General features: G+C 37.7%; 1 protein-coding gene across 11 annotated transcripts in view; it reads right to left on the reverse strand.

The window, feature by feature from the left end:
* Positions 1-14,142, reverse strand: part of PCNX1 (pecanex homolog 1 (Drosophila)) — an 86,428-nt gene that overhangs the window by 51,866 nt on the left and 20,420 nt on the right. For 8 of the 11 annotated variants that reach the window (XM_015287576.4, XM_015287575.4, XM_025150847.3 and 5 more), the window contains one exon: positions 11,229-12,929. In XM_015287576.4, the coding sequence (XP_015143062.1) occupies positions 11,229-12,929 (1,701 nt within the window). The remainder of the gene's footprint in view (positions 1-11,228; positions 12,930-14,142) is intronic. The other 3 variants (XM_015287579.4, XM_025150850.3, XM_025150849.3) reach the window with 1 other exon arrangement.

Consider the following 14,142-nt stretch of genomic DNA (forward strand, 5'->3'; position numbering starts at 1 on the left):
TAGTTATACTATGACTTGGAAAAGCAGGAGAAGCAGCCACACAAGAATAAGGTTTTGCTTTTTCAACTTCTCCTTCCACCCCCACCTCCCCCTTCAAAAGAGTCTGGTCCACCTACAAAGCAGCACTGTGAAAAAAACAGTTTAGAGGTATGCAAGAGAGTCAGGGGGTTAATTCCTTCAGTTTTGGCTTCTGCAAATTCTCCCTCCCCTAAACCCACTTATGCTCCTTAAGTTTCAGTCTAAAGAGGATCATCTTTGCCATTTCAGACTTCACAACATGCGTACAATCTCAGTATCCCTCCTGAGCCAAAGATGACCAGTTTGAATGAGGAGCACCAGAGAGCTCTGACAGGTCACAAAGAAAACTGGCTTAGGCAGGCAAGCGGAAGAAAAAAAGCTTCCCACAAAAATCAATGCAAAGGGAAACTTAAAATCTTCAAGGGAAAAAAAAATATATATATTACATATATTACAGCTTGGTAGACAAGAAGGCTGTTACGGGACTGAGAAAAATCAAGGATTATGTCAAGCAAACACAAAGGAAAACACTGCTGGAGCAAGATTTGTTATGAGGGGTGGCAGAAAGACTGCAGGCAGAGCAGCCCATGTTCTCATAAGCCCTTCAAGTTAAAACATCCGTCATTACGTTTTCCAAAGTTACTAGAAAAGAATGTAGCACTGATCTACAGAGAGCAGCAACCTACTACTGCCATGTGCTACTGCCACAGCTCCAACGAAACAGATAGCACATAAAAAGAGCCTACTTACAAACCACGAGTTACCAAGTGAGTATTGTACACGAAACTTCGACCTATAATTTGCTTTAACAGCTAAGAAGCTACACGAAGAAATTATTTTAAGACCAATCTTAAAGTTACAAGCATTTCATTGCCAAAACATTAAGAAAATCCTTAATTCACTTGTTTGCTATATTTTCAAGAAAACCATGAGGTGAAAGTGAGAACCTCACACCCCCACAGTCAGTCTTTCATTGTAAGCACGAGTAGGTGATGACCACTTTTAAGCATATTTCAGCAAGGACTCGTTAAAGCATAAATCGTTAACCTTTATGCTTTATTTTAATACACAGTTTAATTTCTTCAACTTCTTTCTGGCTCTTACATTTAAATACTGGACAAGCGAAATACCAGACAAGACAGCAGGAATTCTGACCTTTCTTTCCGGTGGACTAAGTTAAAGCACAAGAGGTCAAAAATCAGGCACTGATTTCAGACACCAATGTGTAAATCTCAGCTTTTCCAGTGCATACATCAGCACACACAACTCATATATGTACTCAAAACATAGTTTCTACTGACTTCAGATGCATGCATTTCTACTAATCTGGCCCCAGTTAAGCAACACAGAATAAAGAACAGCAACTGATCTTAACCGATATGCAAACACCTTAGATACCATTAAGACAGTAATGGCCTCTATTTACATTTTAATTATCACTTGTGGTTATTTAGCAAACGCATTCAACTGCGATTGTTCAAGGCGGCATACTTAACACGACATCTATTTTTATTTTGATATCCTTTCCTCAGTAAACACACCAACTTCTGCAGCAATTCGAACCTAGCTTATAGAAACACTAGAGGTCCTTCCTACACAGCTCTCATCTACCAGTGAAGCAAGTTTACTTCCTGAACCGACAGAGGCAATCTCACGGGGGTAGGGAGAAATGAGGAAAAAAAGAAAAAATTCAATATAAATGGAAGATTTAAAAGCAAACACAGCCCTGCAAAAACAAAAAACATCCACAATCTAAATTCCTATCTACTTTGAGATGAAATTTAAACATGCACAGGCAAATAAATCTGGCATTCAGTAGCTTTCCTATCATTTCATTAAGCTTTAAGATAAGTAGGCTTTGGTGTAGCTTTCTACATAATCTGCCAAGGGATTTTGGATTTATTTTCCAAGTTCTGGTCCATACGCACACGCTCCTTCTGAATGCAGCCTGTGACATTCCAGATCACTAAGCAGGTCTATTAGTTGCTTTGAAAAGATGGCAGAGCTTCTCAGCCAAGGAGCTGTTGTGAGGCTCCTGACATTACACAACACCTCAAGCTACACGCTGAAACCATGACTTTAAGATTGAGGAAAAAAAAAACAAAAAACAAACAGTTGCACAGAAAGGATTATCGTTTGTTTGAAGTGTGGAGAGCCACTAAGTTAACCAAACAGAGCTTCTGGGGATTAAAAAAAGAAATAACAAAAACACCCTACAAAGCAATACAGGATTTAAAAAACAGGTATGGAAACTATGTTAATATGTATTATTTGTATTTCTACTTGTCTTTAAGGAAGAGAAGCTGCTCCTGAGTTTGCAAGTAGCAGGATGCATCTCCTCCAATAGCCACTACCATGCTGCACAGCAAGACCTGTTTAATCAGGGGGAAATAAGCTTTGTTTTAATACAAGCAAGCTTACTGTAATATTTACAAAGTAATATGTTTTGATGCTTATATAAAAAACTAAACAAAATATCTCAGTAGGACAGTAGTTTTTCTAAACACATCTCTAGTCTACAACTCACACTTCCAGTGCTGTGACTTACAGTCACTTACCCCAGATTCCAAGAGAATAGGATCCAACACATACATAGATGAAGAAAATTCAGATCCAACAGAGAGAGATAACACAGATGGTGTGTCTTCAGTTTGGTGTGTGGTTATTATTATTATTAATTTTTTTAAATCAGTTATGACAAGCCTTCCACTTTACAGAATGTTTCTTTCTGAAGTTCTTATTTTCCTGCTTTTTCTAATCTTTTGTGTTGGAACACCACACTTCACTAAAGTCAAGAAATTTACACTTAAACTTCTTCTGCATGGCACCACGTGCATTTTAGCCTCCAACACCAACCATTCTCAAGATGGGGGAAAAAAAATGAACAAACCAGATTTGAAGTTCCAAGCACACATTAGAAATGTAAACCCATTCCCGGAGATGCACAAAATAAGAGGGGAAATTCTGCGGACAACTTCATAACAAATTAAACTCTTCTCAACTTATTTCCAAATAAGATCTCTGTAATTTCAAAGACAAAATGTCTTTACTTGTGCTGTTAACAACTGTGTACCTGCACACAGATTCATCAACATTAATACTTTCCTTTCCTTTCATTCTTTCATTTCCATTCTGACTGGAAGAAGGCCAAACCATCATTTATTAAGTCATAAGGACATCACGATTATGCATTTGGAATGACACTTTCCCAATAAAAAGCTCAAACGTATTCTAGAGAAAACTCTACAAGGGCAACTTACAATGGCATCGCTCTTGGAATACCAGAGCATAGCCTGAACTATCCCCTCTGTGGGCTTTGACTTCCTAGAATTTCTCTTTTTACAGTACATAAAACAATTTACATGTAAATTTCTAACTCCTCAGTTTTAAAAAAAGCAGACATAAGGACTTGCCTTTACACTTCAACGTACAATACATTTAGCTTTAACAAAAGATTGTTTTCTTTTACAGAAGAACATTTATGCATACAAACCAAAAAAGGCATTTACAACATCCTGTGTTTATCTATCACTACTTCTAATATAATCTTTAAGATTGAAAGTCATGAAGCATGAGACTGGAAAGAAGAAAAATAAATCAGAATTTCCAAGCTTTACTACATTAACAAGGTTTACTCCATTTTGGCTAAGCTAAAAATGCTAAACCTGGTATCAGATGAATTCTGACACACACACAAATTCTTTCCATGTAATTGGATTCCTGGGAAGACATGACACAGAGGTGAATTAGCGGTAAAGTACTGATATGGAAAACCATAGAATTCAACAGATAAAACTGCAAAATTGTCTGATTAGAAAACAAAGACCAAAAAAAAACAACAACAAAAACAATCAACAGCAAAGTAGAAATAATATCCCTCACTTTTCCCAAGAGAAGAAAATGGGTCATGAAGTCTAAATTGTTTTGAAAATTAATCCAGTGAGGCAAAGCTAGACTTGTACACACAACACAAGTAATATTTGGACACCCCATTTCCCACTGTCAAACTGGAAGCTATGCCTTTTTTTTTTTTTCCAACCACTGGTAACGATCAACCTCACAAACACTCAGTCAATGCTGACATCAATAGTTCACAGCTCATGCATTCACACTGTCAACGAAATCTGTCTTCTAACCTTGAACAAATTTTGCTAAATAAATAGCTGAAATTTTGTCCTTCTGCATCTAGTACCTCATTTGTGTTGGAAACATCAGAAAAGTCATACTTCTCCTCAGAAGATATTAAGAAAGTTGAGAGAGAATAAAACAGTCTGTGACAGTCAGCAGCAATAACATCTTGGTTTCCCACACAATCATTCATTACTTTGTTTTTTTTCCAGTTATGTCTTCTGTAAAGCTTATTCTCATGTACCTTAACATTATTTTAAAAACCTAAGAAGGAAGGAGTTAGTTCAGTCCATACCTCCAACATACAGGTATTAGTCACTGTGGATTACATACTATTATTAGACCAAAAATTCCACGAATTTGAGAATTACTCGAAATGGAAGGGACCCTTTAAAGGCCATCTAGCCCAACTCCCCTCCAATCAACAGGGACACCTACAGCAAGATCAGGGTGCTCAGAGCCACTCCAGCCTGACCTTGAGCGTCTCCATGGACAGGCAGTGCTTCATCACCCTTATCGTAAAAAACTCCTTCTCTATATCCAAACAGTTTGAAAACATTTCTCCTTGTCCTATCACAACAGATCCTGTTAAAGACTCTGTCCCTTTCCTTTTTATAGCCCCCTTTAGATACTGAAAGCATTTCTTCGATCTCTCTGTTGAAAAAGCAATGTATTAGCTTATAGTATTATAAACAAAAGTGGATCATTACAAGATATTACAGTGTCAATTTCTGAAGGAAGCTATAAGTGAATACGTGGGCAGCAAAGGAGAAACTTTATAAAGCAGAAGAATTCCTCATATTAAGTTTCACTGAAAAACAGGGCAGAGAAAAAAGCAGTATATTTTTGGAAAGCAAAGGTAGTAACAAAAGATAATAAAAGTACACCAAACCAAACCAAACAAGAAAATCCATACATAAAGCCCAAGACTTCAGTGTTGTGATTGAAATGTATGAAGAAAAGTTCGAAATGAGATGAGAAGAATATAGCTACGTCACAGGAGTCACAACAGTCTGGAAAGGCAAACCTTATCAAGCAGGGAACAACTATGACAATGAAGCCATCTGTTTTGAATTCTGAACCAAACATTTTTTTAAACCAGCCAGATAGACAGATTTCCATAGTAATACTAACGATAGAATTCCGAGTCTCAGTTCATCTATTTCACTGTTCTTCTCACTTATATTATTCCACTATTGAAAACTGTATATGTTACACAACCTTCTTGGCTGCAGTGTTGACAGACCAGGGACAGAAGACCTAAAGCAATCTACTAATCTGATTCTCTGCTCCTATACAGAATAGGGGGACATAACCCCTCTAAATTAGGGATCTGGGTATTATTAATAAGTAGTAGTATGTTCACATAGCAGACAATGTTCATATCCTACATTACTCTTTATGAAACCTTTTATTCTTTGTATTTGGATTTACACATCTTCAGGAATAGACACTTAAAGTCTTTCAAAGACATAGGCTCTTCAGTATAAGTGGTATTCATTAGTACATCAGTTACAGAAAATCATTCTTGCTCTGAATGGGCTATTATTAACTATAATATCGAGTTACATCACATAGCTACATTTGGCAGAAGCATGTAGCACTTCCATTACGGTACAGAGAGCTCTCAGAACTGTTTTTGGCTGTCTGTGTAACAATAAATCCAGATATATCTACAAAAAAGTGGCCTACTAACTTAACTGTAGACGGAGTTTGATTTACACCGAGTACCAGAAGTTCCCATGTGATTTCTGCTGGAGATGAATACTCAGGAAATTCATCAATATACACCATTTGTCAACAAAATCCAGCTATTCTTTCCAAATCAAGTAAAAAAAAAAGATTATTGTGAGAAGTAGTTGCACAAACACCACCAACCTATGACATTTAAAAAACCTCAGTCCCACAGCAATGCAAAGCATTTTGGAGGAACCACTACTTCTAGTTTGTTTGGGAAGCTAGAAAGAATGTAACTAGAGTCATATTTTCTGAGTGCTGCTACCAAGGGAAAACAAACAACCTCCCCACCCCCCACTCCCCCCCATTTTTTTTTATTTTGTTTTTTACTTTTAGTATACACTGTAATGCTGCAGAATGCATTTTTCCAACAAGTATCCTGGATTTCACTCATGCATCCCCACATAATTTTATGTGAAATACTTAATATTCTGGGCAAAATGCACTAAAGGAGTACGTTTCCATCCAGTTAGCAGGAAGACCCTTACTAGCAGTACTGGGGTTTTTTGCAACTGTACACAACCCTGGGTCTCAGCAGCCACTGCGAAGAGACAGACAAAACTTGTGGTTTTTTGTTGTTGTTCTTGTCCTCATCCCGCTGGAACAAAGAAATATCAGGAAAGCTCACTGTTATTGTGGTCATAAGCCTTCTAATGAAAGTCCTTGCGTTATCCATAAATACCAACGAGAGGACAAAACAAGCAGGACAAAGTTCCACAGAAGATACACAGAAAAAGCTTTTTGCTGTAGTAGTTATCGATGAGCTATTTTGTAGATGCAAGATTTATTCTACATGCCACTACAGTGGCAAGTTCCAGAAATACAGACTGCAGAGCTGCGTTCCAGCCATGTGCATCGCTCCCCATGCTGCTCTCATCTTGTGCTGAATAGCTACATCTCAGCCTTACTCAGATGACAAAGGATCCAAAACTAGGAGGCGCCTCTGTAAAACCCAGTCTTTACTTTCTTGCATGCTGAATCTATGATGGTAGAAAATTACACTTACAGAATCAAATATTAAAAAGGGCTTACATTAAACCTTCTATTTCATTCCTGACCCAAATGCTGTGTGCATCATAGCATGCTGCTAGTTGACATACAAAAACAAACAAAACAAAAAACAAAACAACAACAACAAAAACAACTCACCAAGAAAGAACAGTTTCTTGCTTTTAAGAGAACCTTATATGCAGAAGAGCCCTTTCTACTGCCTAAGCTGCTTATTTTCATCCAGTTGCAGAAGGGTCCTGCGGAACGCAGGAATAAGATAGCTTGCATGCATGCAAACGCACACACAACTACATTACATTAATAGTGCACATTTTGCAGTCTATCATTTCTAAACTTTTCAGAGTTTGATTCTTCTTCCCCCCCACACACAAAACTGTTTGGCTGAACAGTTTGGAGCACGGATTCATTTACAGAAAACAGAACCAGCTTTAATTGCTTAACTCTACATTGACGCAACCCATCAGAAGCACGGAACAGCTCTGTCACACAAGGAGTAGTAATGACTTCAGATCACTGGAACTTTACACAACGTAAGCATAGTAGGTAAAAAAGTGGTATTTTGGTAACAGCAGACAGGACCATTGGCTGCAAAGCACCAGTCTCAAATTCTGTATTTAGCCTCAGATTCTGTCCAATCCTCGCATGCAGATACACAAAGCATCTACTGTACAAACACATGCAGACTTGAGAAGCTGAACAGGTTTCCGTATGCCACGTGAAATGTAAGACTCTAATGCAAGCACATAAAAACCTATTTTGCCTGTTTATAATGATATATTATAGGCCAGAAAACAACAGGATGAGCTGTTACTTCATAACAATATGCAACATACAGAAAGAAAAGTGCTATTACACACAGTTTTATTTACAAAAGCCTTAAGTACTTAAAATCAGTAAATAAATACATTTGTTAAATTATAGCAAGCTGTAAAAGTGCTGCATCTTTAAAGATGTGTCTTTTACAGTTAATAAAGACTGGAAGAAAGCACCTGACTTTTCAGGTCAGCTCAAGTTTTACAAAATACCACTGTGCCACGTACAGAAGAATTAAGTTGGTTCTTTAAATCTTGACAAAGAGCAATCCTGAAATAGCACCAGACATTTCTTTAAACATTTAGACATCTTACATCTTCATCTAACCCATAAGCCACCAATCGCTATGTAGCCTGCATGAGGAGCTAAACAAAGAAAGTGATGGTAGTATGACACCTTCCATTTAACTTTTGTTATGCATGCACCACATTGAACGTATTTCATCAAGTACAGAATTTCCAAAGGCTGTTTGTCTGCATTTTGATGAACGGCAATTTTTACTCAAATGCACAAGTAATCATCTTATAAGAAATGAGTCACTCACCACTTCCTGGCATAATAAGATTAAAATCAAACTAAGTTCTATCTATCTGTCGAAGAAACACAAGTAAAAGTTTGTAAAGTATCCTGCTCAGTAAGAGAGTACTAAAGGCCATCATCAGTAACACACGTTCTAGCAGCTTGCCATAAGCAAGAACGTACTTCTCAGTTACTTCCTTGAAAGCCTGAATATAGTCACTAATTATCACTTCACTTACGCCCTAGCTGAAAATGAGGAACGTAAAACTGCTGACTGGAGAAGGAAAAGGGTATCAATCTTTTTGTTACAGGTGCACACTGGAGAACCAACTGGTTTTCAGAAAGCTATCATAAGGAACCCATACAAATTCAAAAATATTTATATAAAATTATTAAGTAACACTCTCAGCAGGAAATGACACTGAAGAACTTCTAAGTCAGATCCAATCACTATCCTGTGGTCATAGGAAAATCTGAACCAGGCTTATTCCGCAACTCATGTAAATAAAATAATGCCTTGGTTGTCTCAGACAGCTTCTGTGTGTACACATACACAGTGCTTATTTACATTACTCATCTTTAAAAACACTCCCAAAAGATGAAGACAACTCAATAGTGAGAATTGCTGACTATGAAGTAACTTGAATTCTAAAAATTTACAGCATTTTCTGATAAATAGTAAATCATAAGTAAGCCTTGTTTTCTTTGTTGATCTTAAGATACAGCCATCACAGAACTCAGGAGTTCTCTATGTGGAGGAAAACAAACAAATAGCTCCAAAACAAACCCACAGAAACAAAGGACAATAGGAAGGAATTGTTCAGATAGCCCACGAACAGATAAATTTAAAGTAACTTGATGGTAGATGTGACTGCATAAATATTAAGTAATGCAAAACAAAAATAAATGTTTTTGTTCTGCTTTCAGAAAAGAACACACACAAAACCTTGCCCCCTCCAAAAACAAACAAACAATCATTCATTTCTTATAAAGGAAATGTTTCCCAGGATAGGAAAGATAGGATAAGTGTTACTACTAATTTGATGTCATTATCAGGCCTGGAGAACATGTACCCAGATCACTTCTCAAAAAACAGCCTCTAAGTTCACAGGTAAGTAATAGCTGGATGCTCTCCATTTACTAAAAATACCAGCAACTTCAGAATGACCATTATCTAAACAAAGTTCAAAGAGGAATCTGAATATACTGACGCAAATGACAGCAAGACTTCCCTGCTTAGGCTGCGCTATACATTTTGTATCTCTAAGACTGAAGTTAGACATGTTCTGTTTGCTCTTTCCTGCTATTTCACTCATTAAACGACCAATCCAAATATTTAGCAATATATGCCAACCAATGCTGCGCTGATTCTTTAATCTTTTACTGATGACTGAATGAAGTTTACTACATTCTATAAAATAAGGTACATGAATCCTTAGCATGTCAGTAAAGAACCTGAACAGTTTTAAGATGTAATAAATCAAATGAAATTGTGCTGATGAGAGTATACATTCAAGACCATAAATACATAAAGTAGACCCTTTATTAGTCAAATTACTAAGTGCTGTCATTTTAACAAGCTGTAATATGAAAATGCATTACGCGTTTAACCCTGAGTTAGCACTGAACTAGTAAATGGAACTTTCTATTAAATACTACTGCAAAGCTCTCCAACTAGGAATAACAAAGTATTCACACGTTAAGCGTCATTAAGTTTCCACTCTCCCTTTTATGTTTTTTCGTGAAAGCATCTAAGTAGCTGTGAGCTAACTAAACCAGCCAAATTTGATCAGTAGTCACAAATGTGTTTTTTCATAAAGTAATTCTATTGAGTAGAGTTTGCTCTTAAGCCAGTGTAAGAGAAGAACCATTCATTGGTCATATTTCACCTCCCAGTGACTTGAAGTCTCTTTAAAAATGCAAGAGACACTACGGTTTTACTGTCCTTGATATTCAGACTAAGTTTACTACAATTTCTTACAGACATTGCTGGCTTTATGTAAAGGCAACTTATGAAACATTTGAGTCCTTAGTTAACAAGATCCAGGTGTTTTGGTAGGTATTTCCTTCAACAAACAAACGTCAGAGAATGAGGTAGTCAGTAAACCTATAATACCCTACAAGAATAGTTTAAACCCACTTATCTTCCACAATATGAACAGCCCTGCAGCTAAGGCAGTCATCCGGGCTAAACAAAAAAGGAGACTGAAACGTTATGGCAAGTGAAACAAAAACTATCAAGAGCTCCAGAAAATGAAAAAATGCCCTCGTTAAACTATATAAATACTAGCTACGCAAGTAACCTCGGCCTTGCATTACACTAAACAAAGCAATAGTTACAGAAAGAGGAAACTACACTCCTCTCTCTAGCACAGGAAGGTAAGCATGTTCTCACAATGAGGACAAAACAAAGAATCTGTAAGTAAACAACATTGCACAGCCAACTTGAACAATGGCAAAGCTAAGCGAAAACAAATCCCTAGAAGAAGTCAGTTTAGTAGTTAGACCATCATGAGAAAGCACAATCGAAGATAGTATTGCAAGGATATATATATTTTTTATATCACGCTTACTGAGTTCATTCACCTGATAGAGTTCATTTAAGAGGCAATAGTCACTTCAATCAATCCAATGTTACGCTTTTTAACCTGCAGTCTTTTAACCACAAACAGTCCCAATTCTGTTAACTTTTAAAACAGTACACAAATTGAAAATTTTGACTAATACAACAGTAGGTCTGATTTGAGTGCAAATATTAACTGTAAGATACAGCCCGAGCTTAACAAAGACTGCCAGTAACAAATCAGTAGATATGTCTACCTAAGTACTTCATAACATCTGCTTGAATTCAGCTTTCATTTTTGCAGATCTTCCACGAGAGGATGACTGAAATGCTTTGGAAGTGTTTTACTGGGCAAGAACAGATACAGGAAGACACTTCAATATACCTCAATTCATTAACAAAGCGTGGCAAAGTTACTTCTGGCAGGTCATTTACTTACCTCCACTTGCTGATTCTTGCTCTTCCCCTTCAGGAAACGTAGCCTGGCTTGGTAAGCTATTCCTAGAACGAGTGACTGACTCTAAATGTGAAGCCCTTCCCAGCAGAGATAGCTCATCTAGCACCTCTCCCTCTTTGGCTTCCAAATCAGATTTTGAAGTGGTTAACTGTTTTATGTTACCTGGTGTCATTAAACTATTTGGATCATTTAAGCAAGCTACAGTACCACTGTCCAGGCTTAGTACTCTGGCACGATTCTTGGCACTGTTTGTGCTAGAAGTCCGACGTGTAGATCGTTTTTTGCTAATTCCTTCAGAGCTCACGTGGGTTTTATGAATATTTTCAGAGTCTGTGCCCCCACGTTCTTTAGAAACATATTTGGTCTTTAAAGCACTGTACTTTCCCTCAGGAGACTGGCATGAATGGGATGTGGTGCTGGAAGAGCTATCACTGCTGAACTGATGAGCTGACTGCATACTTGACGTCCTGCTTAAGTCACTTTGATCACTGGAGTCCTCATCATGACAAAACACGGCACTGTGGGGTTTAGTACCAGATACACCTCGGAAGGAAACATATTCCCTGTGCCGACTTGAATCAAAACTACTAGCCCGCTTTTTTCCTGTCCGTCTCCGGCTGGGCTTGTGGGTAGAGGCTGTTCGATGTATTAAGCTAGAAGATTTGGGTCGAACATCTCCTTCTTTTTGTTTTCCACTAGTTTCTTTAGAAGCTCTTGAATCTACTAACAAAACTAGTTTCTCACTCTGCTCATCTCTTTGTTCAGCAGCCTTCCCAGGTGGCCTGTCAGCTTGTGTAGTCAGTTCATTGGCATGTGGGTTCTTATTGGCCTCTTCTGAAGCAGAGGCACTAAGACCCTTCTGACTGTGCATCTCATTGGATGCATTAGAACCTTTTACCTCTTGAACACCACTAATAGAGCTCACTTCCACAGCAGTCCTTTCACTACTAGTCCTTTTGTCAGTAGTAGAACTACTGTCATCCTCTGAGTCAACACCACAGTCTTTTTTCTTACCATCCTTTTTCTCTTCTCTAGGAGACTCCTCCTCATGCTCTGACAGCACACTTTCTATATGCGTAGAGCTAGTATGTTCACTTTTATAGCTACTGATGGTACTATTAGTGTCACGATCAGTCCCACTGCAGTAGCTTTCTGTTGAACCACTGCTTCTAGTACTCAGGCTTCTCAGACTGTCCACGCTTTTGTCTGCTTTCAAGGATTTGCTCTTCCCACTCTTAGCCAGTGGTTGAGGGCTGCTACTTTTCAGAATGTCATCCAACTGAAAAACTCCTGAAATGCAAGAGTTCTCAGCCAAGGACTCTCTGGATCCAGAAGGGGGCTTAGAAGCTTCTAACTCACTGACAGTATCTAGTCCTCGTCTTTGTTGATAAAGAGGGAAGTCATTCAGTGAAGCATCTGGAAAAGCGACAGCAGAGCTAGAAGTCCTTGGTACACCTCGTGGTCTGTGATCCTTTCTATAGGAGTGAGAATGCAGAGTTATAAGCGAAGCTACTTCTGTGTCACACGCACTAGTTTTAGACTGGTCCACAAGCTGATTGTTCGAGAGGCACACTTTGTCACTGTTGTCTCGTGGCAAATCTTGTCCAGAGGATAGTGAAGGCTGGATGGAGACAAACGAGTCATTCGACACCAGACGAAAAAGCTTCCGATCAGTTGCCAAATCTGTTGAAGTACACGTTTATAAGAATATTTTACAAGAATATTTACCATTTATAGCTTGTTTTTCAAATGCTTTTTAAAAACAGATAAAATAAATCAACAAATGAATTTGCAAGGACTATGCATTGTATCAATTAAAAAAACTTCTTAACATCCAGGCAAATCTGACAGCCATTATGTTTTAAAAAAAAAATTATAAGCAGCAGCTAAATCTTAGTAGGTAATAAAAGACAACAAGAATTCCAACTAGCCCACAACCTCTTCTCTTGCTCAGTGTGTTTCAAGGTTTATACATATTACCCTGACTCTGCTTCCTGTCCCACCTCCTGCAGGCAGTGAACTGTTTCACAAAATCTTTGCTGATTAAAGAAAATACATCCCCTCAACTCTGAAGGCAACAAAAACAAACAAACAAAAAAAAACCATACCACACCTAACAGATAGCTCATAAACTCGTGGGTTTTATCGAAATCACAACAGAACTTCTTAGGAAGTTACGGAGATTAATTCAGACAATGATGAATTATGGTTTTATAAAGAGAATAAGTATTGCCTGCTCTCTCAAAACTGATATCCTATTTCTAACATTGGCTCTGTGAAAGCAAGTCACAAGGATCTGCTATCAGCTCTTGTTTAGTTTCAATTGTTCAATTGTTTCCATTATCCATCACAAGGTTTCTCCTGTACAAGGGTCCACCTGGAGGTAACGCTGAGAGGTCAGGCTACTTTCCTTTACATTTTGTCAAAAAAAAAAAAGATCCGGAGATCAGGTTAAGTTACAATTGTTAACGTTTTTGTAAGGTTTATAACTACACCTAACTGGGAAGATTTAGCAAATAGTTCCATTATGAAGTGGAAGGAAGCTGCCTATTATAACAGCACTGTTGCCTGTGATGCTCCATCTTAGATATGCTTTCTGCACTGAATTGCACAGTCATCACTGAATACATTTAAGTAATCTAACAGACGAATTAAATCTGCCAAAATGAACTATGCTACTTTTTGAGTTAACTTTCTGTTAATCATCAGATACTTTAAAAATCAGGAAACAAAAGATTTCCCAATGGTGCTATGCTCTATTTTCTCTTAGTTCGAGAAGATTTTTTTTCCTGGCAGCAAAGCTAAATGAAAAATGAAGTCTGAAACAAAACTGGACAAATGAAGAATGCAAGCTGGCATTTTCCTTACAGATTAGGAAAAAGCAACTACAGGAACT

The sequence above is a fragment of the Gallus gallus genome, chromosome 5 (genome assembly GCF_016699485.2).
Source record: "Gallus gallus isolate bGalGal1 chromosome 5, bGalGal1.mat.broiler.GRCg7b, whole genome shotgun sequence".
NCBI classification, from domain to species: domain Eukaryota; kingdom Metazoa; phylum Chordata; class Aves; order Galliformes; family Phasianidae; genus Gallus; species Gallus gallus.